Below are 27,404 nucleotides of genomic sequence, written 5' to 3' on the forward strand. Positions count from 1 at the left end.
GCAAAGATTGTTGCAATATGACCTGGGGTCCTGGAAAGAACTCCAAAAGCACCAAAACGGCTGAGAGCAGTTCTGCAGAGAGCGGGCTAACTGATTAGCTGATTAGGCAATTAAGACATGATTTATCGAAAGATTGGGCTGCTGCGCTCCAGCCCATTGAAACTAAACTCAATGAAATGTCAGAGAAGCTAGCAGATATAGCTAAGACAGCTAACTCAGCAATGAACTTAAGCTTGAAGCATCAGGAAAAGATTGAGGAACTCGCTGCCATAACCAGAGAATGCCAGATTAAACTGGAAAGCCTGCAGGACAGGAGTTGCCGGATGAATATCCTAATTAGGGGCCTGGAGGAATCTGCTGAAGGGCAAAAAATGGAAAATGTCTTAGTCATATGGTTGGATGAAGTTTGCCCCCCTCTGGCAGTCTCCCTGATCAACTTTGAAAGATCTTACTGTGCGCCGGGTTCTAAAAACCCTTCACAGCCAAGGGACATAATAATCTGTTTCACAAGATATGCTTGCAAAGAAAAAAATCTTAGAGCGTTAAGCACCTTGCATCTGCTGGAATGTAAAGGCAATAAAGTTCAAATATTTCGAGACCTGTGTCCAGAGGCTCTCCATAGGCGCAAATTGCTCAAGCCGTTTACAGAGCAGCTCAGAAAAGCTAGAATTAACTATAGATAGGGCTTCCCAGTTAAGCTCATGATAAAGCACAGTGGAAGAACCTCTGTGGCAACAACAAGAGATCAAGTGATTGAAATATTTGAAGCTCTAGACATTGTGATCACACAACTAACAGGTAGAAGAAGGAGAAACAAAGTGGGGGAACGCCCCATCCCTGGAATGGCAACATAAGCAAGCAAAAAATAAGCAGTAACCAGACCCATAAAGAGACAACTTCCTAAAATACTCTCCACCAAGTTATCTACTTCTGGGGGATGAAGACTAAACTTTATTCATGACTGCCCCCCCCCCCCCCGTTGTTTAACAGAAGCACATGGGTCATTTCACCTTGGCCATATGATCCAAGTAATGACACTTTATTTCCTAAGGTACATGGCTTTGTCCTGTTTCCAAACCTGCCCCAGGCTGAGTAGACCTGTTTGGTCTGATTGTGTGAAGCTCAGTTTGAGAGCTTTACTCCTCTGGGTGGTTTTGTTAAGTTCCAAGTTATTTATGTTATCTGTTATATGCCAGAAACTGTATTGTAGTCCAAGTATGAGTAGAGTATCTAAAGTTAGTCTAACTGCTATCAATGGCAGTTCTGTTATCATAATACCTATATGGTATTTTAAACTTAAAATAGTTTCTTACAATGTGAATGGGTTAGGGTGCGTAGTTAAAAGAGCCCGGGTTGAAGCAATGTTGAAAAAAGAATACTCTGATCTGATCTTTCTATAAGAAATGCACCAGAGAGTATTTTAGGTTGCAGAGTCCTAAAATATGCTGGGTTTGGAGAACAATTATCTGCAGCTGGCTCATCTGTCATGAGGGGTTGCTGTGATAGTAGCAAAAAAATGTCCTTTTTGTTAGAGAAAATTATAGAGCAGTGTATTTCAGGAGCGAAGTCACTCCCATGACAGCAGAAGTTAACAGAGTCGCAGGGGCAACAGCTTGTAAATGATAAACATGGAGATTCATGTAAGGTTAAACTAATCTACTTTATTCCATGATGATAGAAAAGACCTATAACTAACAGTTGGCTACATGTTGGTCAGAGAGAGACTTATAGAAGCATAGTGCTCAGAGAGAGGGCTAGAAGCATTCTGAGGAGGAGGAGGAGGAGGAAGTCACTCCTAGGAAGTTCCTGGGTACAGTCTATCCACAGAGGGGTCATAGAGGCAGAGATAAACAGGAAAGAGAAGGAGACCCTAACTATCTATCTCTACTCCCAATGCCCCTAGTGGTCATTAGGGTTACTGGTACAAAAGGTCAATGCTATCTGGAGCTGGATCTCCAACACTTTTATGGTGCAGGATATATACTCAGTGACCCATGGGGCAAATATGTCCTGGTAAAGAGCAATCTAGAGAATAACCAAGAAACCGCTTAATAATGAACACAATCAATCTCAATATGCCATTATCAATATTAGAAATCAAAGCTGCAATAGATAAGCTAAAAAGAGACAAGGCACAGCACCTGGGACAGATGGTTTTGGAGGTATTTTTTTACAGAAATTCTAATACCCAGAGCTGTAGGGAGGCTGGCGACGGCCTGTGTGCAGCTGTGGCGGTGCCCCCCTGGCCCCGCCCCCCCATGTCTGACATCAGATGCAGGGGGCAGCTAGCCACACCCCTTCATCTGACGTCAGGTGTGGGGGCATGGTCTCCCTCCCAGACGGGGCCACGCAGCCCCATATGGAAGGGAATCGGCCCGAACTGTGTTGGGCAGCACAGGCCAGAGTGACTCTCCCTGCCTCAAAGGCAGGGACTGGGAGAACTGTTCCAGCTGTGCTGCCAGTGCTGCGCAGGCCTATCTCCCTCCCAAACAGGGCTGCGCAGCCCCATTTGGCAGGGGATTGATCGGCCCCGCTGCGTTGGCAGTGAGACCAGGAGCGGCTCTCCCTGCCTTTAAGGCAGGGAGAGTCACTCTGGCCATGCTGCTAAGGCAGCGTGGGCCAATTTCGGTTATGAAATAATGCCCCCCGAGTCTGATGTCAGACGCTGGGGGCATGTCTGGGGACGCGCTCATGGCCCCTGATTGGTGGCAGCCCGGGTTCTTTGAACCTGTTTGCCCAGTGGTGGCTCTGTCCCTGCTAATCCCTCATTTGAAATCACTGTTCAACAGCATTATGGAGGGGGCTGAGGTCCCAGGGATTTGGAAGCAATCTAGTTGTTATACCTAAGTAAGCCAAAGTCCCCTCATCCCTGGGATTTTATCGCCCCATAGCATTATTGAACCAGGATTTAAAATGTTTTACTGCTGTCTTGGCCAATAGGATCAATCTTTTCATCACTGAGTATATTTCTGAGGACCAAACAGGCTTCATGCCCAACCGACAAAGGGTTAATGAAGTTAGAATGCTCAATGTAATTCATTATGGAAACAACTAGCTGACCCCGCACAGAGCATCTGTGTGCTCTTTGGGGCTGGCTACCTCTCCCCCCCACCTTCTGCCCCAGTCTCCGGCTGGCCTGTGCTGGGCTCAGGCTGCCAGGCTGATTGCTGCCGCTGGGGCTGGGGCTGGGGCCGGGCCCGCCGCCACCTTGCCTCCACGGCCGGACCCACCTCAGTGACCAATCCGCCTTGGTGCGCCTCAGCCAATCAGGCACCTCCGCCACCCAGCCAATCAGCTGGGCGCCGGGACGTGCATTCCAAGGCTCACCCAGGAGAATTAAATATATAGATAGCAAAACACCTATTGCTCGGATGTCTTTAGATGCTTTTAAAGCGTTCGACACCTTGGAATGGCCTTTTTTAGTCAAGCTATTGAACAAACTCAATTTTGGAGATAAATTCTTAACAGACATTAAACAATTATATGCTAAATCAGAAGCACACAAATGATCTAGATTCAAAACCTATCAAGCTACATCGGGGCACGAAGCAGGGCTGCTCTCTTTCCCCAGTACTCTTTGTCATTGCAGTTGAAGTACTAGCTGACTTAATTAAGCCGGATCCAGTGTTAGCACTTTTATCAATTTACAAAAGTACTCACAAATATATACCTCATAAGATTTAATAACTCTGCTGCTAGCAACAGCCAAGATAGAGGTAGCTACACACTGGAAATCCTCAAAGGGTCTTTGCACTGAAAATTGGTTCAATGGGTTCTTGAAGATCACATTATCCGAAAAACATCAGGTTAGCTAGAGGAGTAACAAAACAAAACAAGTTTTTGGAAATATAGTTTCCATTTATTGAATATGTCAATAAGGGATGGTCAATTTGTAACCCTCCATCCACTCAAATCAAATTTTGGAATGATGTTTTTTCTTCAATATTGTTTTCAATTGTCTCCTATCAAGTTGTACCTGTATGCTGAGCAACCAACAATCTCTTCTTAACACTGGACTTGCATATAACCTTAAATGGCTCTTAATTTCTGGCTTATATTTGAGTTTTTATTGTCTGTTGTTTTCCATTGCTGTACAGTTTTTACACATGTGCTGTATTTGCTAAAAATAAAAATCTCAAAAAAAAAATAATGGTTAGGAGGTCCACGGCAGCCCTCTTGTGCCTCAAACATTTACGCATCAGCTGTCTAGGATGCGGTGGGTGACATCTTTACAAACTTTGCCACTGAGGTGTCCCTACAGCTGTAGAAAATTTTGTTCAAATCAGTTAGGTGGTTCACAAGTTAGTCCACTTGTGCCTCAAATGTGAATGCATTCCCCATCTTGAATCGGGGTGTATGACACCATCACAGAGTACACTGTTGAGATGTCCCTGTGTGTCACTCACTACAACTGTACCAAATTTGGTTCAAATGTTACAATCCACAAGTTAGCCCACTTGTGCCTCAAACATTCATGTGTCCACCATCTTGAATTGCATTGTATTACATCATCACAAACTACGCCATTGAGGTGTCCCTACAACTGTACCCGATTTGATTCACATTAGTCCAGGCATTGCAAAGTTGGTAGGGGGACACACACATGGACAGACACACACCCAATACCAGGTGATCTCATACGCCTACTGGAAAGTAGACTAAAAATGCCCTGGCCACTAGGCTATTAGAGCCTTTACTCCCTCACACCTCCTTATCTAGTCCCTGAGGGCTGTCTTCACTCCCTGTGCAATGGTGAAGCCAGGAGTGTGGCTATAACTGAGCAGATGGGTTCAAAGAACCCACAGCCTCTCAGTTCCTGAGGGCCCCCCAGCTCCACCCCTCCCTATTTTTTTCATTATCTCCCTCACTGGGGAGGGGCCACTGGGGAGAGGGGAGAACACAGGCCTCTTCTCCGCTATGCTCTGCGTGATGCAGTGGTGATTGTGTCAAGGTTGCCAAATACCACTGTTTACCTTGTGCCTCTGTTTTATCAATACACTTTGTTTCAAAAGCTTTGTTTCTGTTGCTCTTCTAGGGTCCCCTAACATTGATATTTGTCTGGTCCAGACTATGATCTGCTTAATCATTTCACTTGCCAATTCAGTTCTGAGCCAAGTAGATCCAAGAGCATAGATACAAATGTAGGTGTTGCATGTGTGTGCAAGCGTTTGTGGTGACATTAGTGCATTTTGTTGGGAATTCTCTGTTGTGAGAGAATCCCTTTCTCATTATAGCAGCGTGCACAGAGGCACAACACAGCGGATTTAGTTAGGCATGTGTGTATGCTGAGGGTAAAGTAACTTGGAGCCAGTTCATAGTTTCAAATCAATATATAAGGCATTTATTAAGGAACTCCATTCTAGATAGGAAAGTGAGGAGTTAGGATCTCTAATCTGTCTATCTAGCTGGATGCAGATGGATTCTGCATCTTCTCTGTACACATGGTGCAGGGAGAGAGGCTTGCCATGTTGCAAGGTAGAAGGACAGGTTGGGAAGAGAGAGAGGAAGGAAGTTAATCCCTAAGAGTACCAATCTACATTTCAAAGGGATAGTGTCAGAGCAGTGGAGAAGGGGTGACCAGTGTCTTGACCCTCTAGCCCTCTGACTCACTAGTCTGTCCTCCACTGTCTGAGACAAGAGACAGCGCAGAGTCCTTTAACTTCCAACACATTTGTGGTGACATTAGCATGACTCATGGTGGCTGCCGGTGACCTTGGGCTCCCAAGTTGCCCAATGCATGGTTACCAGTCACCAAGAGCCATCCAGGACTTGCGGGGTGGGGGGCAACATTGCTGTTGTGTTGTCATAGGAACATAGGAAACTGCCATATACTGAGTCAGACCATTGGTCTATCTAGCTCAGTATTGTCTTCACAGACTGGCAGTGGCTTCTACAAGGATGCAGGCAGGAATCTCAGCCCTATCTTGGAGAAGCCAGGGAGGGAACTTGAAACCTTCTGCTCTTCCCAGAGCGGCTTCATCCCCTGAGGGGAATATCTTGCAGTGCTCACACATCAAGTCTCCCATTCATATGCAACCAGGGCAGACCCTGCTTAGCTATGGGGACAAGTCATGCTTGCTACCACAAGACCAGCTCTCCTCTCCTTGTCCATGGGAGCCATCATGACTGTTGCTCCTGTGAACACCCCCTGTTGTGTCTCCCCCACCCCAAAACTTTCAAAAGGCACAGTTTGCCGGACGCCTCCAACCTATGCCTTTGGGTTCCCCAATGCCTGCGTCCTGGCTCCGCTTATAGGTGCCACCAAATATTATAAAGGCATAGGTTGCCCACCTGGGGACTTTGGGGCGTAGCCAGGGGAGAGGAGGCCGTGCTTGCCCCTCTCCCCGGCGGCCCCGCCCTCGGAGTGAGGAAGATAGTGAATAAAATAGGGAGGAGTGGAGCTGGAGGGGTCCGGGTTCCTCGCACCCATCCGATCCGCCTCCAGTTACAGCTACACCCCTGAGGAGGCAGGCTCTGGCTGCCGAGTAAGAGCGCACAGGCTTGCAGCTTGTGTGTTCACTTCAGAAGTCATTCAGGTACTTCGCGCCAAGAAGAGGCGCAGCGCCCAGAGGAGCAGAAAAGGACTCGCCGCTTCCACCGCCGGGCGAGCAGGCGAGCTCGCTCTGCTCGCGCGCGCCTCGTGACCCATCTTCCTCCTCTCTCCTGTCAGGATTCCGCTATCTGACTCTGGCAGCTTCGGTCTGGACTGGGGCACGCCCCTCCTCCTCCTCCTCCCGCTCCTCTGGGGCGGGAGCCTGTTTGGGTCGGCAACAGCTGCTTGCGTTGCGATTCCGAAGAAGATGGAGGGTTACGGGTTATTTCTGGTTTTCTTCTTGTGGGCGCTGCTGTCCGGCTTCGTCTCTGTGGTCTTCGCCCTGGTCTGGGTCCTCCGCTACCGGGAAGGGCTCGGCTGGAACGGGGCTGCCGAGGAGTTTAACTGGCACCCGGTCCTTATCATCACGGGCTTCGTCTTCGTCCAAGGGATCGGTGCGTAGGAGGCTGCCGGGGAAGAGGGGGCGGAGAAGGGGGCTGCTAAGATGCCTTGCAGGGCGGGGGCAACTGACTAGCGAGTAGAAGCCCGATTGAACTCGGGGCGTTTTGCTTATTAGCAACAGTAAATGTAGAAGGGATCGGGTGACTTCACTTGATTTCTTTTTCATTAGATAAGTCCCACATTCCTACAAGTCCCGTTGACTCAACCCGTCTCAAGTTAAAACATGTCCCGACTCCTTGACCTGGGACTATTTCTCATTGAATTCAATGGGAGCTGGTTCGGTCCGAGGGGGGAAACTGCCCCCCCCCCCGCCCACCCGAGTTTTTGGAAGTTTATTGCTTCGGGGCACAGCTGTTTACTGTGGGCTGGCTGAGCTTTCCGCTTCCTTTAAGGAAAAGTGCTCTCCAGACTGTTGACTGTCACTTTAACTGGCCAGGATTGTTGACATTCTTACTTGCAGTCAGTCTCTCGGCTCCTCTTCTCTCCTTCTGGTTTCTTGGGTAAAAAATAATGGAGTGCACCGCCCAGAGAAGTGCCCAGTTCTAGCTAGGCACATAGAACTCGGTTTGATTTATTTCTGAGTAAACATGCTTAAGGGCTGTGCTGCAAAAAATGTCATTTTAAAAGCTGTGTGCGCTGTGTTAAAATTACTTTATCAGTATTGCTGTATTATTGGGCCAGACCTACGTATCTTTAGGAATACAGTAGGACTTCCATTTACGCAACTATTTCTTCTCACTTGGGTAATGATTTGATTTACTCAAATAAATTAATGTTGGTTGAAAATAATCACGATATATCTTTTACCAATGAATTCCACAATCCAAGCATTTGCACGAACTAATCTGTGAATGTTTATGCCCCCAAATAGCTACAATTGGTGGGACAAAGTGTATTTGTCTTTGCTGGGCTTTTGAAGTGTGCAGTCCAATCCTGAATGTCTTTATAGCGAGTTTCACTGAGTACAATAGGACTTAACTATCAGGCAAGTGTGCTTGCCTTTAGAACATGGTTTTTAAAAACTAAAAACACCTTTTTCATCTGATTAAGTGGGCTCCATGAAAGCTTATACCAAACAGATCTGTTGGTCTTTTAAGGTGCCACAAGACTTTCGCAGTGCAATCCTATGCATAGTTACTTTGAGAGTAAGTCCCACTATGTTCAGCGGGGCTTACTCCAGGCAAGTGGGCATATGATTGCAGGACAAGTTGTTTTTCCTGCAACAGATTATCCTTCCTGGAGTTTTTCTTTCCTTGTTGTTTTACCATCTCATATTATATACTGTTAAAAAGACCATAAAAGAACTGAGTAGATCTTGTGTTATTTAATACTGATTAGATTTAGTAGTTTCAGAAAACAGGAGAAAGCAAAACTGAAGAATAAACACTAGCTTAGGCAATTTAAAGATCACTGGAAAGGGATTAATTATGCTAGAAAACCTTGCTAAAAGAGAAGGAAAATAAAAGATCTTAAGCTTGTATAACTGTGTGGGTTGTGAACTGTTAGCCAGTTCTTCAAACAGGGAATAAACATCTGGAATATGAAAGATAGTTACAGAAAATGAAGGCACATGTTGGTTAAGGAAGTGGCCACTTTCTTAAAGTGAATTGTTTGTACAGTAGTTCCTGGTGCATCCCTTGCCCCACAACTGATATTGTGTAATCTTTCTCCAAAAATTTCATAAGCAGTTGTGTAAATGGAAGTCCTGTATTCCTCCAGAATGTAATAGAAGTCCTATATTCCTCTGGTTCAATAATTTAGGTGGTCCAAATATATATTATACATTGTACTTCATATTATGCACGACACACACACATCCATTAAAAACTTTTAAGAGAAGTTGGGTCTCTTTTCTTGAATGCTTCTATTGGTCATCCATGCAAGCTTCCTCACTACCTCCTTTTTTCTTAGCCATTAATTTGTCAACTGACTAAATGGGATATATCAACACAATAAATTTGTATTAGTTTTGTATCAGTTTAACTGTTGTGCTTTCTTTAAAAAAAATTCTGGGAATTTTAGTTTGCTGGAGTTGCTGTTCCTAGCTCTCCCTAGAGAGAGGTAATCGTAGTTCAACCACCAGCTTAGTGTGCAGTGTACTATCTGGATCCACCCACTGAGGTCAAGATTGAAGAAAGGCTGGCAAAGCTGGGAAGATGAAGGGTGTTAACTGAAACAATAAGCCTACAATTGGCGTGGTTTGCCCAAATGGTTTTTATTTTGACCTTGCCAAAAGTTTGGGTTAGGCAAACTGCAGCTGGCAACCTAATGTTGATTCTACACACCTTATTTTGTTGTACTACTGCATTGTATGTACCAGTAAAACTGTTAATAGAGGCAAGAGGGGAGTTTTATAAGTGAACTATTTACAAGTATGTCGCATAATGATCCTGCAGAATACAGAGTCCTTTTGGGGAAGATATGCAAAGTTACTCTGAGGAGCAATTGAAGAGGAATAACTACTTAACAGAAAGGAAGTCGAAAACTATTTGCATTAGCTGACAAGAATAAAAAGACAAAGGGGGTATTGAGTTGTAGGAAAACTGAAAGAATATGTGGGAAAGGGAAAGGCTGAACTGTGCATTATGTAACAACCTCTTTCAGGACTGGTGAAAATGCTGTTATCGCTGCTTAGCTAAATTGTTGTTGTTGTTGTTGTTATTATTTACATTTTATATCCCACTCTTCCTCCAAGGAGCCCAGAGCGGTGTACTACATACTTAGGTTTCTCCTCACAACAACCCTGTGAAGTAGGTTAGGCTGAGAGAGACGTGACTGGCCCAGAGTCACCCAGCTAGTATCATGGCTGAATGGGGATTTGAACTCAGGTCTCCCTGGTCCTAGTCCAGCACTCTAGCCACTACACCATGCTGGCTCTCTGGTGAAAATGCTGTTATCGCTCTTTAGCTAAATAGTTCTTCTTGCTAACTTGTGTATGCATTTAGCTGTAGACAGGGGCAGAGCTACACCAGTGTTCACCCATGTTCCTTGAGCACAGGCTACAGGGGGAGGTGGGGTTGCTGAGGGCCACCCAGGAGTCACTCGTGGCACTCTGCCTCCCCGCCCTCACTCACCACAGCGGCTCCTGCTGCTACTTGGGCTCTTGCTGCCACACTTCACTTCCCATTCCTCCCCACCACCACTCATTGCATTGGCTCCTGCTGCCCACTGTCGCTGCTGCCGCCACACAGCTTGAGGGCTGCTGGGAAGGAGGGAGGCCCCATTCCCAGTGGCCCCTAAGCTGGATGGTGGGCAACAGTATGGGTGGCAACAGTACTGGTGGGTTGCTGCCACTGGGTGGGGCCATGCATTGCCGGAGCTGGGCCACATGCTGTTGGGGGCATGGGGACCTCTGGGGAAGACCGAACACTGGTCCCCTCTGCCCCAGCTGAAGCACTGCCTATACTGCTACCTGGATAATAATAATAATAAAGGATGACTTCACACATTTCATCTTGGTGGGGTACATTCAAAACCTTTTGTCTGCCCATAAAATTGTATTGGAGTTCCAGTGCATTGGCCTTTTGCACTAACTGTCCCTAATGACTAGGGGCATTGGGAGTAGAGATAGTGAGTAAGGGTCTCCCTAGCTGTTCTACCTGTCTCTACACTATGACCCCTGATATGACTCTTCAGGTATTTCAGAACCCCTTCCTTTCCTTTTAGAGAGCAGATGGAAACATCTCTCTCCCTACCTATTCAGTGTGTAGTTCTATAGATTAGGATTAGGTCTTTCCTATCCAAAGTGTACTTCACCAATAAATCTACTTAGTATTTTATTCTACGAGAATCTCTGTGAGTCTTCTCTAAATAGCTGCAACAACAAAACTCTGCAAACTACTCTGTAACTGGAGTGGGTAGCTTCTTTAGTGCTCTGCTAATTAACTGGGGGATAAAAATCACAACCCCCAACAAATTGTAATTTGCAAATCCATCTCTGTTCTAACATATGCCAGTGTCATAGGAATGTGATCTGTAAGTTGAATAGCTTTTCATTAATGTTAAAGGCATTCTGAATTAAACTCTCAAGTTTTGAGTGGAACAAAAATGTGGGTTAAAAGATTATATTCTTATTTCAACAACTCTTAAGGCTGTAGCCCAGTGTACACTTAGTAAGAAGTAAGCTCCGTTGAGCTAAATTAGCAAGTAAGTACAAGTGTTAGGACTGGCAGTAGTCCTATTGATTTGGTAGTTTAATTTCCTTTGTTTTTAAACTTTCCTCATATCAATCCGTTAGAATAAAACAAAGCTATACTCTTTTCAGTTTGAATATATTTTTCTTCAGCTCTTTAGCAAAAAAATCTGAGGAGTTGGGAATACCTTGTATGTACAGTTAACTTGAAAAGAAGTATTCAAATGTAAATATTGTGCTTTCTATAGCATAGAGAAATATACATTGGTTCAAGTTCCAGGACATTCCATTGGGAACAGAGTTTTCTTTGTGATTTATATAGTGGATGTGTAGTCCTTGGCATTTACTGTGCATAAATTAGAAAATTTATAAGGATATAGAGTCTTAAAGGTAGTATTATTCATTCCAATCTGTCCAAGCATGTATACTTTCCATCCCTTTCAGTCATGGTCAGGTAGATCTTACTATTAAGATATTCTATTAGGCCTGTGCATGGACAAAAATGTCAGATTCTGACAAGACACAACATGACATGTACACTTTTGGGAGGGGCTGCATCAGCCCCTCGCAACTGTCATGTCATTTCAGGAATTCACCATGTCTGTCCCCCTGCTCTGTTGCCCTCTCCTCCTCACTTTTTACTAGTGGGGACAGGGCTGCATATTGCTTTATCTTTGCTCCAGAGGGAGCACACACACATGTTCTACAGCTTGAGTTTAAAAAGGACATTGTTTCCTTTCCATTGGCTGTAGCCTCAACAATAACAATAATAATCATCTTTATTTGTTAGCCACCCCATTATTCTCTGGGCGGCTCACAATACAGCATAAAAACATCAAGTAAAAATACATGAGATCACAACACGCCAAAAATAAAAAATACAATTGTTTGCAAACAATTTGCAAACTTTTAAAAGTCAGTTTTAAAAATCAAACTTAAAAGGCCTGAGTCTGTCTGGTGTCTAAAAGAACAAAGTGATGATTCCAGGCGAACCTCACTGGAGAGGCTGTTCCATAAACAAGGTACAACCACCAAAAAGGCCCCCTCCCTAGTAGCCATTTGCCTAACCTTGTTTGGCAGGGGCACTCGGAGCAGGCCCTCTAAAGAAGATCTTAAGGTCAGACCTGGGACATATGAGGCAAGGCACTCTCTCTTGGGTACCCTGATCCCAAGCCATTTAGGGCTTTAAAGGTTAAAACCAGCACTTTGAATTGGGCCTTGAAATGGACTGGGAGCCAGTGCAGCTCCAGGAAAAGCTCAATTTCCCAGAAGCACCTGTGACAATTGAGGACCTAGTTGAATAAAGCGGGGCCGGGAGGTCAGTTTTAAGTTAAATCCATAGAAGGTATTGTTGCAGAAAATGTTCTGCCTGTATAGAGCAAACACCAGTGGAAGGTTTTAAGAAAACTTTACTTGGCAGACAAAGGCACTAAAAGGTCAGTGCAAAACATTATGATTCATACACAAAGACCAAAACAGGAAGGAGAGTAATAGAAACTCCTAGCTAGTCCAACCAATACAGAGGAAACTATAGTGCCTCCTCTGGGTTCATAGTAGATTACATGCAAACTATACAGCAACCTAAGCTTTAGCTGTTGCAATAGGGATATACCCAACAGGTATATGTATGCTCTCTCCTGTGTAAAGATAAAGCAACATGCAGCTCTGTTCCTTGCCCCCACCCAGTAAAAGGTGAGCAATAGAAAGAGAGGGCAGTGGAGAGGGGAGGCATCCAACAGAGTTCCACAATGACAGCAGGGAGCCTCCCAATAGCTTGAGCTGCCAGAGGCTCCCCGCTGTCATAGCGGAACACCCTCCAACAATGTCCATGTCTGTCGGACCCAACACAATGCACAACCCTACTTCCAATAGAATCCAGTATCTGTGAGCAACAGCAGTCACATACCTATCTGCTACAGCCTCAAGAACCACTCTGCCAGTCCAAGCAAAAAATGGACTGTTGAAAGATACCTCATCTTCCATTTGAGGGAGGGGGCTGTAACTCGGTGGAAAACCTTGCTCTGCAGGTTCTGTCTGTGGCATCTCCCCCTGTCATTTCCAGATAGGGATCGGGAAAGCACTCATCTGAAAGGTTGGAGAGCTGCTGCCAGTCAGGGTAGACAATGACTATGACTGGGTAGCTAGATGGACTCATGGGCCAACTCAGTATAAGGCAGCTTCCAATGTTCAAGTTGTAGAGCGAGAGAAAGAAAGTAGGCTTTGATCTCTGTCCCAAGTGTCAAACTAGGTAAGGTTCTGCATTCAGAATGAGAATAGTAGAAGGAAGAAGGGTTTAACCCTTTTGCATCCAATCAAAGTCCTCCTTGAAGCTGCAATTGGTGCTAATGGCAGGTCCCCTCTTGGAACAAATAACAGCTTTGAGAGATGGACTTCTCATTGGGGCTGCAGCATGAGGAACAGGGTTTAAGAAAACCCTGATCCTGATCCAAAGTAGAATCCCCCCACAACTGGTTAAAAAAGAGAAATGTTTTCACATTTATTCATTCATTCATCTAATTAATTAATTAATTAATTCGATTTTTATGCCGCCCTTCCACGCTGGCTCAGGGCGGTTTACAATTAAAAAACAGAAATCATTAAAAACAATTAAAACAGAAATACAAATATAAACACCCATTTAAAAACATCTTAAAAAACAATTAAACAATCAAAACAATTAAAACCCTGAAAACCAGGTTAACATTAAAACAATTAAAACTAATTAAAAACCCTGAGAGGCCAGGCCAAACAGATGGGTTTTAAGGGCTCTCTTGAAGGTCAGTAAAGAATTAAGATTACGAATTTCTGCTGGGAGTGCATTCCACAGCCCAGGAGCAGCTACAGAGAAGGCTCTCCTCTGAGCTACCACCAAACGAACTAGTGGTAACTGGAGACGGACCTCCCCAGATGACCTTAATGTGCGGTGGGGATCATGTAAAAGAAGGCGCTCTCTAAGATAAGATTTGTGTAACATCTCATTTAGTTTGCCCCCAACATAGCATATCTGAGAAATGCTCTCAAATGTCTACACCTCCAAGCTGCTGCAGCAAGACTGATTGGGTTTCGGTGCCTTTGTGATGTTGCTAGTCAATACGTTGGCTACATCTTTACTTGATACTGACCTGCATGAGTCCAACTTTCAGCACTAAGGGTCAACTTGGCTGAATCTACAGGAAACCAAGCAAATGACTGATGAAAACTGTTGAGGGCTTGAGGCCTGTAGCCAGTTCAAAAACAGGAAAGGATTGGCTTGCTCAGCAACATTGACATTAGGGGGAGGGAATTTAAAACTACCATTGTAAAACATTTGAGTGAAAAGCAATTTTCATTCTGCAAATGCCTAATACAGATGTAGCATTTCTGATCTAACCATGTGTCCTGTAGGCTGATGCATTCCTGCCCTTTACCACACAAATGTCCTCTCTCACATCCATGATTTGCTTTATATCTGCATTGGTGCTAGCTCAACATTACACTAAGGGGTGTACTGCCCTCATAAACAGTTTTAAATTAGGTTCTGGTTCACAAACTTAGCTGTTTCACACAACATACTTTAGCCTTGAGGTGCTTGCTCTCCCTCCCCTGTCTCTTTGCAAATGAAGAGGAAGGATTCTGCTTCCAATTCTGGCAGGTTCCTTTTCCAAGCCAGGATCTGTTGTGATGTCTGAACCAGGCAATCTTGGCATATTCTAGCCAGAAGTTCCAAATTAATCAGGATCTGGAGCTAGAATACAATTTATGTTCAATTCGTCACCATCTGTCAAATATACTGAATGAAAGCCTGCTTTTATCGTACATGTAAAAGACATAGGGGAAAATAGACTTCTGAGGCAGATTATTATAAATATGATGCAATGGTTGATGTATTATTGTTGCACATCATGACTATTTAATACTCCCCGCCAAACACTGTGGAAACATTTACTTTTCATCTTGTGGAGAAATGCTGTTTGTCTAGTAATTATTGCTTTTGCATCTCGAAAATTTTGAGCACTTAGCTCACAGATTAGCACTCCTAATTCTGTACTCACTTGTTTTCAAGTAAATGGTCTAGCATAGTATCCTTGTATGAGCGAAATGAGACAAAAATAAATTATTTCACAGTTGTCTTTTTATCTCTCAGCAGATAAAGTTGTGTTGTGCAAAAGTGTGTAGGCTGCGCTTTGGATTGAATGCATAAAGCTAACTTATATGGTGTTGGATGACCGGTCTCTCTAGTCCAGCATTGCTTGCTTGCTTGCTTTTTTATTTATTTATCATATTTTTATACAGTCTGACTTGTACATAATCTAGGCTTACTCTGACGGTGGCTCTCTAAGGTCTCAGGCAGAAGCTCTTGATGTGCGTGTGCACTCCAACCACAAGCGTAGCAATGTTGCTGGGGCTGCAAGCAGGAACTCTGTAGCCCAGCACGCCCACTTTTCTGGAGAGCGCCAGCAGGGGGAAAGCGGTAGGCAGCACCTTCCCTATCGTTTAAAGCAAACGCCGGTGGACAGAACCGGTTCGGTGCTCCAGGAAGGGAGCGCTGGACTAGTTCCATGCATATCTCTACTTTCTGTTAGTGATACAAGCACATATACAGTACACATGGGCAAGCATATATGCACAGAAGGGATTATGGGCAGGGCTCAGGAAATCTACTAGTCTACTTGTCTGTGACGAGTGAAAAATGATGGCTAATGAGCAAAAAAATTCCTGACGAGTCATGTACCAACATCACTCAACAAATAATTTTTTTTGGTCTTGCTGGTAAACAAATTGAACATTTCTTGACCCCTGAATATGGGGGAAAACTTGTTTCCTGAAAGGTCATAGGAGGAAACTAAAGGGGAAAGGGGTGTATGTCACAAAGTCTGGATCAAAGTAAAGGGAAATAATGCCTTTACTTGGCAGTGTATATATGCATTGCTAGATCCTGCTGCTAATTACTAATTTGCCAGCATCACACAGAAATCTTGTACTGTGCACTTTTGCCTGTGAAGATTTGGCTACGGTATATGGCTTTTGAGTTGGCTGAATTAGGTCTGACTAAATTTTCAAAAGGTGATAGTAGGAATAATATAATTTTGAATAATGTGAGAGTGACTTCTGCATTCTCGGAAAGTGAATTGTTTCCTAAACTTCGGAATGTTTCTCTTTCTCCCCATCTCTAGCAATTATTGTGTACAGATTACCATGGACCTGGAAATGCAGCAAATTCCTGATGAAATTAATCCACGCTGGGTTAAATACCATTGCTCTGACACTTGCAATTATTGCTTTGGTGGCTGTCTTTGATTTCCATAATGCTCAGAAGATTCCGAACATGTACAGTCTGCACAGCTGGATTGGGCTGATTGCTGTCATTTTTTATGCAGTACAGGTTAGACACCATTTATAAACAGTATTTAAAGGTGGAATAAGATGTTCTGTTTTTACCTTTTTATTTACTATGTGTTTTCTCAACTGAATTGCCTATGTTGAATTATTTTCATGGAGGGGAGATTGGGGGCTTGGTTTACCACAACTCAAAATCACAACATTTTACACCCAGGTAAGCCGAGTCTGTGCTGTAAGCAGAATAAATTATGTAAATATGCACACTGTGTTTATACATTTTGTCTTTCTGATATGCAAATTAATTCAGTTCAGGATCTAAAAACGCACCCCCGCGCCCCAGTAATCGGGCATCACCTGGCCTGAAGAGGAAAAATAGTTTGCCAACACCCTAGAGTTGACACCACAGGATCCCAAAAGATTAGATTGCTGAATCTCAAATGTTTGTTTTTCAAGGCTAATACTTTTCTCTTAAAGAGACACAGCTGGTGGGAGGGGGTAAATATAAATTCTGAATTGTAAGCCACAAAACTAAAGGGGAAATGCCATTCTACCGGGGTGGGGGGAGGGGTGGCAGGCGAATGAAAACAAAACTCCCAAATAAAACAGTCTCTAATGGGTTCCTGTTCTGAGTACCTACAGTATATCTTGCAAACCCTCACTGAAAATATTTGCAATTTCTTCACCTGTCCTTAATTCTTCTGCTGTGAGATTATTCCAATTTTTGAACAAACATTGCCCTTTCTGTTTACATAATCTCTCCCCTTCTTTCCTCATCCCCTGCTGTGACACTGGGTGCATTTAACATAATACAATAAGAACATATGACAGTGAGTTTAATGCCTTCCCCTTTTTGATGGGGGTGGGGAGTACCATTTGATGTATCGTTCTAAAACCACCTAGAGAATAGAAACACTGTGCAGGAGCACTCTAAGGATTAGAAGGGAGAAACGGAAGCTTCAGAGGTTTCTGAAGAGGGGAACCAACAACACTGAAAGGCATGTTGCAGCACAGACTCAATTGCTCACCAGTGTAAACAAGGGACAGCAGTGTCTTAAAAGATAGCAGTGCCAAAGCACATATAGCCCCCAAGTTTCAGGAGTAGATTTCATAGCCAGGACCGCTACATATTTAAGCATTCTGTTGAGGTTTCCACTGGGGTACGTGTGATTCCTGCTGCTCATAAAAGGGAAAAGCTTGTTTGCATTGCATCCTAAAATGCATTTTGGACAAGGAAATGCATTTTAGGATGCAATGCAAACAAGCTTTTCCCTTTTATGAGCAGCAGTATGGCTATTCCCTTTTATGAGTGCAGTATGGCTAGCAGTGCTATTACATGTTTCCATGTTTGCCATATCACTTTAAGGTGGTGCAGTCCACTGTGAGGATGAGAGCTTTTATTCTTTATGTCCATTCAAAGCAGGTCAGTTGGCTCTGTGGCTCATTGTTCATTTTTTAGGTGCCCAGGAGGAATGTGCCAGCTAGACTCTGTTTATTTTGGAAGGATGCCATTTTAAGATGATGAGCAGAGAAATCTATTGAAAAATGCATGTTAGCCAGTATTCATTCATACTGGTAAAACAGCATGTTTTAAATAATAAGTAACCAAGGAAGACATCCTGGTGTTACTTAAAGCAGATGGGTCCTGCCCTTCTTTTTCAAATGCTTTGTTTTCTTTAAGATCCTGGCGTGACAACCACAGCTTTACTCTGTTGTGTAAGATGGTTAGCATTTTTGTGGCCACACCAAGCTTTTAAAGTGAGCATGACTTAAAATGTTAATGAGTTCTTAAGATAATACAGTTCTTCCATACTTCTAAGCTGTGACAAACAATGGTGCAGTGCGGCAGAGATGCAGTCCTGTTACTTTTCTCCCTCTAGGGTCTCAGCAGGGACGCAAAGCCCTTGGCTTTTTCCAAGGTATGGGGAGGGCATCTGTCACGTGATGGGTTGTTACGCTCTGCATGCTCCGAGACAGGGCCAATCAAAATTTAGCACGTCCTCTACGCCTGTAGCTCCTCCTAATGTGACCCAGTTCTGGTCCTGTCTTGCTCCGGGAACAGTTTTATTGTGTGAGATCTCAGCATTTTCTAGCCTTAATCTCTGCTTCCCTTTTTTCTCTGTGTGCAAGGGGGGGGGGAGGAGTTGCATGTATCGGTCTTTTTATTGATTTCGTTCCTTCTTTTTTGCTGTTTAGCATTTTCGCTACCTTAGCCTCATCCGCTGCCTTAGACCTCCTCCCCCCACCTCATTTTTTATCAGCTCTCCTTTCCTCCGTCCCACTCCTGCTCCTTTGTTACCTCCGTAATTTGGTTTGAATAACTGTTTTCGCCCTTTTTTCTATCTGTCCCCTTTCGCCTGCTCACCTTTTTCTTCTCTTTCGATGGAGAATTGGGCAGAAGAATGGAGGTTGCGCACACAGGCGACGTGCTAAAAGGTTCCCTTTCAGAGGGTCCTCTGTTGGATGCCCCATTAGCCTCTTCGGGGGCGGGCAATACCGCCATAAAGGGAGCTTCGGCCCTGGTTATTCCCCAGGAGGGGGAAATAGCGGATCATTTGGAACGGGTGGGAGGATCTGCGATACCCCGGAACGGGGGATTGGCGGAAGCCGCAATACCGCCAATGGCGCCTAAAGCTCATTCAAAAGCCCTTTAAAAATCTAAACATTTGAAGGGCAAGGACGGCATTAAACCTAAAAAGAAACATACCGCGGATAAAGCTCCTTTGAGTGAGCGACTCCAAATGCGAGCGGTAAGGGCACAGCAGCCCGACAAGCCGATTACGGACCTTCCCACCAAAAGCGGAGCTGCCATTTTACAACCTGCTGAGCGCGCTACGGCAGTCAGCTCACAACAAACAACCACTGCGCCGTTTATAGCTGCCACGCCACTGATAAGTAATGTGTGCGCTGGGCCCATGGGGCAATTGGACAAGGATATGGCTAATGCTAGTTTTTCGATGGGGGCTGACCGTGCGGTGGCAGCGATGGACGCAGAGGTGGAGAATGGGTCTGTGTCAGGTCCAGAATTGGCAAGTATCAGGGGCCTGAACGGTGAACTGCTCTCGCTTAAGGAGTTGCAGTGGCTGGGTAATTTTGTAAAGAACCAGTACATGGCACTAATTTCTCCCCTTTTGGGACAATCCCCTAAGGTTTCGGGGGTACCAGTGCAAGTACCATCGCTAGTACAGAATACTAGCGCAACTGCGGTAATACCGTCAAAATGCAGATCTCGGCGGCCATCCCTCTCATCCTCCCCAGACTCTAGCCCATCTAGACGCCAAATTCCCCTAGGGGAACGCATTTGGTTCGCTAGACATTATAGAAAGCGACACCTTAGGAGGGAACATTACAGATCATCATCTTCAGATGACGCAGGTGAACCAAAGAGAACTTGTACCTCTGTAAAAAATGGTGCGGCGGCACCCATGGTTTCTTTGGGCACGCTTGTACATGCTGAAAGTACTAGGCAGGCTCCACTCACCGGTCATAACCCCCTAGTTCCTCCAGTCCCTCTTCCTCAGAAACTTCCACAGGATTCGGGGTCCAGTTCGTCCGGTTCGGAGAAAGAGGAGGGAGAGCTCTCTGATGAGCAGACACCAAATGAAAAGCCTACTACTGCCAAGCTTTTTTCGACAGCAGAATTTGAAGTCCTGCTGGCAAAGGCTAAGAGGGCTATTAAGGACATTTCAAAAGAGCCTGGTGAGCAGCCGGTCTCTGGTCTGGATCAGGATGTTTTTCCATCCACATCCACTTCACTGGCCACGGTACCATTTCCCTCCCTGTTCAAAGAGGTTATGTTAGCGGAATGGGGGATCCCTGTGACAGCTAAGCCGGTCTTCCATTTCCCTAAAAAACTGTATACCCTGCCTCCTGAAGTTATGTCCATGTTAGCTGTTCCAATCGTAGATGCCCCGGTGGCACAATTGGTGTCTGGAGCTTTGGTGAATAAGGAAGAAAACTGACCACCTCCTGTGGAAAGGTCACGAGGCCTCTGCTACAGTGATAAGAGCAGCTTCGACGAACTCCATCTTCGCTAGAGCAACGATCCTGTGGACCAAGGAATTGGCAAAGTTGGTCCCTCAGGAGAACAAACTAAGACAAGGTTTGAACAAGATAGCCAGAGCTTCTGCCCTTAGGGCGAACTCTAGTTTAGACTGTCTCCAACATGCAGCACGGGCAATGGCTACAAACGTGGCTGTACGGAGGGGTCTCTGGTTAAGACACTGGAGGGTCGACGCTAAGTCAAAAGCGGCCCTGGCGGCAACACCCTTCAGGGGCACGAAGCTTTTTGAGGAGTCACTGGAGTCAGTGCTGGTGGAGACCCAAAATAAGAAAAAGGCTATGCCAGTGGGACGAGGGGACTTGAGAAGGCCCTTTCGGGGAGGGGGCAGTTTTCAAAGTTTTCAAAGTTCTTTTCGCCCATACGGGTCCTTCAATCAATTTAACACCTCAAGTTATAGAGAAGGATTCCGGGACCGTGAGTTTCGAGGAACCCAGTACAGGTCGAACTGGCGGCCTTCCTGGAATGCCAAGAACAGAGGTGCCGGCAAGGGCAGAGCGGGAGGCTTCCTGTCGAACCAGGTCAGACATAATCAGAAACAATGACTCGGTATAGGTGGGAGGCAAGTTGAGAGCTTTTGCCCAGACATGGGGGAATACCACCACAGACCGGTGGGTAAATCAAACAGTTACCCAAGGGTACTGCATAGACTTTTTGGCAGATCTCCCCGACTTTTTCTTTGAGACACCGGTGTCAAACTGCGCATCCAAGAGGAAGTTGATGGAGTCTGCCATTCAACATCTTTTGGAGTTCCAGGCCATAGAGATGATTCCTGTATCTGCAGAACCGGTAGGAGTTTTTTCTCTATTATTCTTGGTCCCAAAGAAGGACGATACCTGGCGGGTGATCCTGGACTTGAAACACTTGAATCGGTACGTGCAGAAGAGGTCTTTCAGGATGGAGTCTCTCCGGACGATCAAGGCAGCAATTCTACCAGGGGATTGGTTGTCCTCCCTCGATTTGTCTGAAGCCTATCTGCACGTGCCGATTCAGGTCTCTTCTCTCCGGTATCTGAGATTCGCCTACGACCAGAGGTTCTATCAGTACAGGGCTCTGCCCTTCAGGCTGTCGTCGGCCCCTCGTGTGTTCACGAAGTTGATGGTGGTCATTGCCAGAATCAGAAAAGGAGGGCGTTCACTCCTACCCGTATCTGGACGACGTTTTGATTCGGTCGAACACAGCTCTCCAAGCAAGGAGGGACGTAAAACTCACTGTCTGGATCTTGGAAGACCACAGTTTCATCATAAACAAGACCAAAAGCCACCTTGTTCCATCTCAGGTTCTGGTGCATCTGGGGGTGCTTTTCAACACGGAGAGGGCAATGGTAAGTCTGCCAAAGGAGAGGCTAGGGAAGATAGTCTCGGCGATAGGCCCTTGTCTCCACAGAAAGAAGGCTACCTTGTCTCACTTGGCACACATCTTGGGTCTAATGATTGTGTGCTTGGATTGCGTACTCTGGGCACGGTGGCACTCCAGGCCTCTTCAGTGGCTGTTACTTCCACATCAGGAGGCGATCATAGAGAAACAATGCTTATGGATCAAGATCAGCAAGAAAGTAAAACGTTCCTTTCTCTGGTGGATGTCGACAGCCACGGAGACCGGTGTGTCTCTGCCAATCTCCGAAAAGATTGTTGTCACTACGGATGCAAGCCTTTTCGGTTGGGGGGGCTCACTGTTCCAACCTCCAAGCCCAGGGGAGGTAGGAACCGGACGACCTAGTGCACAGCATAAACTGGCTAGAGTTAAAAGCGGCCCGGTTAGCACTATTGAGTTTCCAGAGCATCATAGAAGGCCAGCATGTTCTGGTGCGAACAGTCACGGCGAAGGCTCATATAAATCATCAAGGGGGAACACGGTTGAGATCACTGATACAAGAGTCAGATTTACTCTTTCACTGGGCAGAAAAACACCTAAAATCGATATTGGCGGAACATCTGTCAGGGACCCAGAACTTACAAGCGGACTGGTTAAGTTGACAGTCCTTGGACCCAGCAGAGTGGTCTCTCCACCCAGGGGTATTCGATCTGATAACTCACAAGTGGGGCACGCCCTAAGTGGACTTGTTTGCTTCACATCTAAATCACAAACTTCCAAGGTTTTTTTCGAGGCACCAATGTTGGCAAGCTGAACAGGTGGATGCCTTGGTGTCCAGGTGGCCACAGGGCCTTCTCTACGCTTTCCCCCACTTACCAATCCTGGGTGCAGTTATCAGAAAAGTGATTTTCGAGAAGGCCGAGCTGATAATGGTGGCCCCATATTGGCCAAGGAGGCCATGGTTTTCCGACCTGAAGGCACTTTCGATTCAGGATCCGTGGCCCCTTCCATTCAGGACAGATCTATTGATGCAAGGGCCCATCCGCCATCCAGATCCGGAGTGGTTACACCTACACGCTTGGAGGTTGAGCGGCAGGTTCTAGATAGTAAAGGTTACTCTCTGAAGGTGCAGGACACAATTTTAGCATCCAGGCAGTCTTCCATGGTTCGCATTTACCAGGTGACATGGGTGGCTTTCTGTACCTGGGCTAGAAAGAACAATGTCCAACCATTGCAGGCCGGGGTGTCAGACGTTCTCAGTTTTCTTCAACTGGGTATTGATAAAGGTCTCCGCCCCAGTACACTGAGGCGCCAGACGTCAGCATTGGTGTCTCTACTGGCCATTTCCAGTGAGGATTCTCGTGGTTTACATCTAGATATCCAGCATTTCTTAAAAGGGGCGGAAAATTTGGGTCCCCCACCAGTCCATAGATTTCCCTTGTGGGATTTAAATAACGTGTTAAATGCCCTCACTAAGGCTCCTTTTGAACCGCTCCGTAAAGTTTCCTTAAGGTTGTTGTCGTTCAAAGTTCTTTTTCTTGTTGCAGTTACATCAATCAGACGAGTGTCAGAGTTGGCAGCTCTTTCAGTTTGCGATGAGCTTTGTATTTTCCAAAAAGACTCAGTGGTTATGAAGTTAGACCCTACCTTTCTGCCAATGGTAAATTTGACTTTTCATAGGAGCCAAGAGATTGTCTTGCCATCCTTCTGTCCAGAGCCTTGGCATCCTAAAGAGAGGCTTTGGCATACCTTAGATGTGCGCAGAGCTCTTCGCATTTACATTAAGCGTACAAAAAGCCTGCGAAAATCGGACACCCGTTTTGTGTCTTTTCAGCCTTCTGGTTTGGGCTGCAAAGCTTCCAAAGCATCCCTGGCTAGTTAGATCAAGGAAGCCCACAATACCCTTGGCGTACAAATCTTTAAGATTGCCCATCCCTCACGGGATTACTGCACATTCCACCAGAAGTGCTTCCACGTCAGCTGCTTTTTCTGCAAGGGCTCCCCTTGAGGAGATTTGTAAGGCAGCCACGTGGTTGACGGTGTCACCTTTTATAAAGCATTATAAAATCCCCTCGTCTTATGAAGCTCAGGCGGCTGTAGGTCGTACTGTGCTTCAGAAGGTGGTATAGACATCTGCTTCCTACCCGGTTCGGTAGCTTAGGTATGTCCCATCACGTGACAAATGCCCTCCCCATACCTTGGAAAAAGAAGCATTGGTAGACTTACCGTGAAGGATTCTTCTTCTGGTATGGGGAGGGCATCCGGCCCTCCCGCGGATGTGGGAGATGGAGCTATGGGTGGTGGAGCAACTCCTGGGGTGCATAGCTTACCTATCTCTGTTTTTCTTTTTATTCACTCTTGTTTACCGATTAATTTTATTCTTGGCTGAGAAGGTTGGTCCTCAGTTTCTCCCCGCCTACGCTTCTACATGACGAGAACTGGGTCACATTAGGAGGAGCTACAGGGGTAGAGGACGTGCTAAATTTTGATTGGCCCTGTCTCGGAGCATGCAGAGTGTAACAACCCATCACGTGATGGATGCCCTCCCCATACTAGAAAAAGAATCCTTCACGGTAAGTCTACCAATGCTTCTTTCTACATTGGAAATAACGTGCTGCTCTTGCTGTTCCAACAACTTATTACCATTCTTCCTGTCTTTGGAACATAGGATGCTGGCTTATACAGGGTCAGACCATTGGTACATCTAGTTCAATACAGTTTACACTGACTGGCAGCAGCTTTCCAAGGTTGCAGGAAAGAATATCACCAAGCCCTGCCTGGAGGTTATTCACACTTGGCTTCAGGCTTTGGGGTAAATGTTGAGCGAAGCCACTTCAAAGTACACTCGCAGCATTGAGGGAAGCAGCCCCTCCCCTCTGCTCTCGATTTTCGTTTTTGCAAGTACACATGTCAGGTGTCGGTGTTTTCCTTCCTAGCCAATGGGAGGGAGGGGGGAGAGAGAGTTCCCTGAAGAGAAAGATTTGCATTTCTGAAGAGACCATGCCTCTTATCATGCTAATGATTCTACGTCTGTGCCTCTCCCTGTTGGCTCCGTGTTTTCAGAAAAAGTAGCTTAAAACCAGCATTTTAAAAATCCGGAAATACCTCGAGATAAGCTAGAATTCGCATCACAAAGCCCAACTTGTGTGTGGAGTGGGTCCAAAGATCTCATTGGTAGTTCAGGGAAAGTTTGGCTGGTGTGTGAATGCACAAACTCTCTCTAGAAGGAGATTCGGGGCAGAAGACCTATGTGTAAAGCCTCCTGGAGATGTTGCCAGTGATTGAACCTGGGTGCAAATGCTATGGTGGACTATGTCAGGACAGCCTAAAACAAATGGCAGAGAATACCCAGTGAAATGCACTGTTCCTTCCAAATGGCCATAGGAATGCATTGAATTTCTGAACGGCCATATGGAAGGAACCAGTGCATTTCAGTAGGCATTCCCTATCATTCACTATAGTACATTTCCTAATGTCTACATGATCCTTCACTTCTTGTAACAGAACCCCACCCCCCCAAAATTATTGCATCTATCTAAGTGAAGGGTGTGGTCATTGGGGTGGGCATGGCCATGAGGTGTTGCTGTCAGAGTGCGTATGGCCATGAGGGATGTGCACGGAACCACGGAGGCGTGGTCCGGCACTGGGGGGCATGTAGCTTTAAGGGGGGTGGTAGTACTTACCCCCCCCCCCGCCGCTCTTCCCCCTCCGGCGCTGGTGCGTTTTAAAATCTTCCTGGGGCGGCAGAGTTCCTCCCTGCCGCCCCTGCCCCCGTCGTTGTCATCCAAAACCTTCAAAGGAGTACAGCTAGTGGCGCGCATGCGCGGCGCACGCACTTGTCTTCGACGCTGGCGCACGCGCGCCACATACATCATGGCATGCGTGCGCCAGCGTCGAAGACAAGCGCGTGCCGTGCAGGGCACGTGCGCACCGCTAGCTGTACTCCTTTGAAGGCTTTGGATGACGACGACGGGGGCAGGGGGGGCAGGGAGGAACTCTGCCGCCCCAGGAAGATTTTAAAACGCACTAGCGCCGGAGGGGGAAGAGCGGCGGGGGGGGGGAAGTACTACCCTCCCCCTTAAAGCTACATGCCCCCGCCCTCCCGAACCGCCGGACCTCCAAACCGGTCCGGCGGTCTTTTACATTGTGCCCGGACCGAACCGTGCACACTCCTAATGGCCATGGGGGCTGTCATGAAGAGTGCCTGCACTTTTGAATTTGCATCCACATCACTGGTAACAATCCAACTTTTAAGCCCTCTCTTTATTCAAATGTTTTTTTTTTGCCATGTTTTATCAGCAAGTATTATAGTTAGGAAATCTAATTTTAATCTTTATTTCCAAGTTTTAACAAATGGTACTTGCCAATCATGTTGTTCACTATTTATATATATTAAACCCATTTCTAGAGGCATTTATTGCTCTAGAGGTTTACAGTATCTTCCGCATACAAACCTTATTTTTATTCAATTTTTATACCACCTTTCATAAGACATCCCAAGGTAGCTTACAGAAGTTAAAATACAGTAAAACTCCATTAAAAAAAAATCACATTTAAAACCTTAAAATCAGTTAAACAGTAAAACCCACAAAACACACACACCCGCAAAAAAAACCACCCATAAAGACAAACAGAAGCAGGAAAGCTGAGATTTAAATTTATTGATACAAATTAAAATTGTTTCCATATCCTTAATATTTGACCATTTTAACGTAAGAAAATTCAATGGAGGAAAATGAAAACTGGGAAAAAAACAACCCTTTTTTTTGTTAAAGCCTTCAAATCTTCTAATAGCTGTTGGCCTTGGACCATTTCCACTATGTGTAGTGAAAATAGTAATTTTTCTCATTTTTAAAATGAAATTACATTAAACCTAGGCTCAGCCTACTGTTCAAATCTTGCCTGCTGTTTGTTGCCAGTCTGGGTAGGACCCATGTTGCTTCTCTGTGCTGTATGGTGAGTAGCCACCACAAGTGCCTACTGTTGGCTAGTCCGGCAGAGTATAAAGTTTAGGATAAATAAAATAATTTCTAAGCACACTCAATAGCAGGCTTGAAAATTGCCATTCCAAGGAAAAAGCTTGTAGGGCAACTCCAGGATGAAGCTGCTGAGTTGGAATTCTTTTGCAAACCTGATGCATCACACTCTGATGACTGGGAGTGGCTAGCTCAGTACAGTGAGTGGTTGTTACTCTTTAGGTGTCCTCCTTACTCTGCCTATTCAATACCAGTTGGGGTGAGCCATATCCACTTTTATGTGATCTTTGACCCATTAGATTGGATCTTGTTTGCATTTGTGCTCTCCATAGTAATGAGGTATGCTTGTCTAATGTTGCTGTGGCTTCTGGCCTCAGTTTATAATAACATAGTCCTCCCTCCTTTAGGGTGTGTACGTATCTGCACATGCATGTACAGGGTGTGTGTGTGTGTGTGTGTGACTGACAGACAGACAGACACACACACACACACATTTATATACATAGTACAAATGTATAGCAAGTAAGGATAATTCATGTATCTGGCAAAATGGGTCCTGGCCAATAAAAGCTAATGTCACTAAATGGTTTAGACTTCATTGTGCCACAAGGC

The 27,404-nt window shown here is 45.5% G+C and overlaps 1 protein-coding gene across 2 annotated transcripts in view; it reads left to right on the forward strand.

Annotated features, from left to right (window-relative positions):
• The window catches only part of LOC128331837 (plasma membrane ascorbate-dependent reductase CYBRD1), a 32,258-nt gene that overhangs the window by 192 nt on the left and 4,662 nt on the right, over positions 1-27,404 (forward strand). Inside the window, exons 1-2 of one of the 2 annotated variants that reach the window (XM_053265762.1) lie at positions 6,397-6,987; positions 16,280-16,488. In XM_053265762.1, coding sequence (XP_053121737.1) covers positions 6,801-6,987; positions 16,280-16,488 — 396 coding nt within the window. In that variant the 5' untranslated portion in view covers positions 6,397-6,800. Of the gene's footprint in view, positions 1-6,396; positions 6,988-16,279; positions 16,489-27,404 lie in introns of those variants that run through there. The other variant, XM_053265771.1, reaches the window with a different exon arrangement.

This window comes from Hemicordylus capensis, chromosome 1 (genome assembly GCF_027244095.1).
Source record: "Hemicordylus capensis ecotype Gifberg chromosome 1, rHemCap1.1.pri, whole genome shotgun sequence".
In the NCBI taxonomy this organism is placed as follows: Eukaryota; Metazoa; Chordata; class Lepidosauria; order Squamata; family Cordylidae; genus Hemicordylus; species Hemicordylus capensis.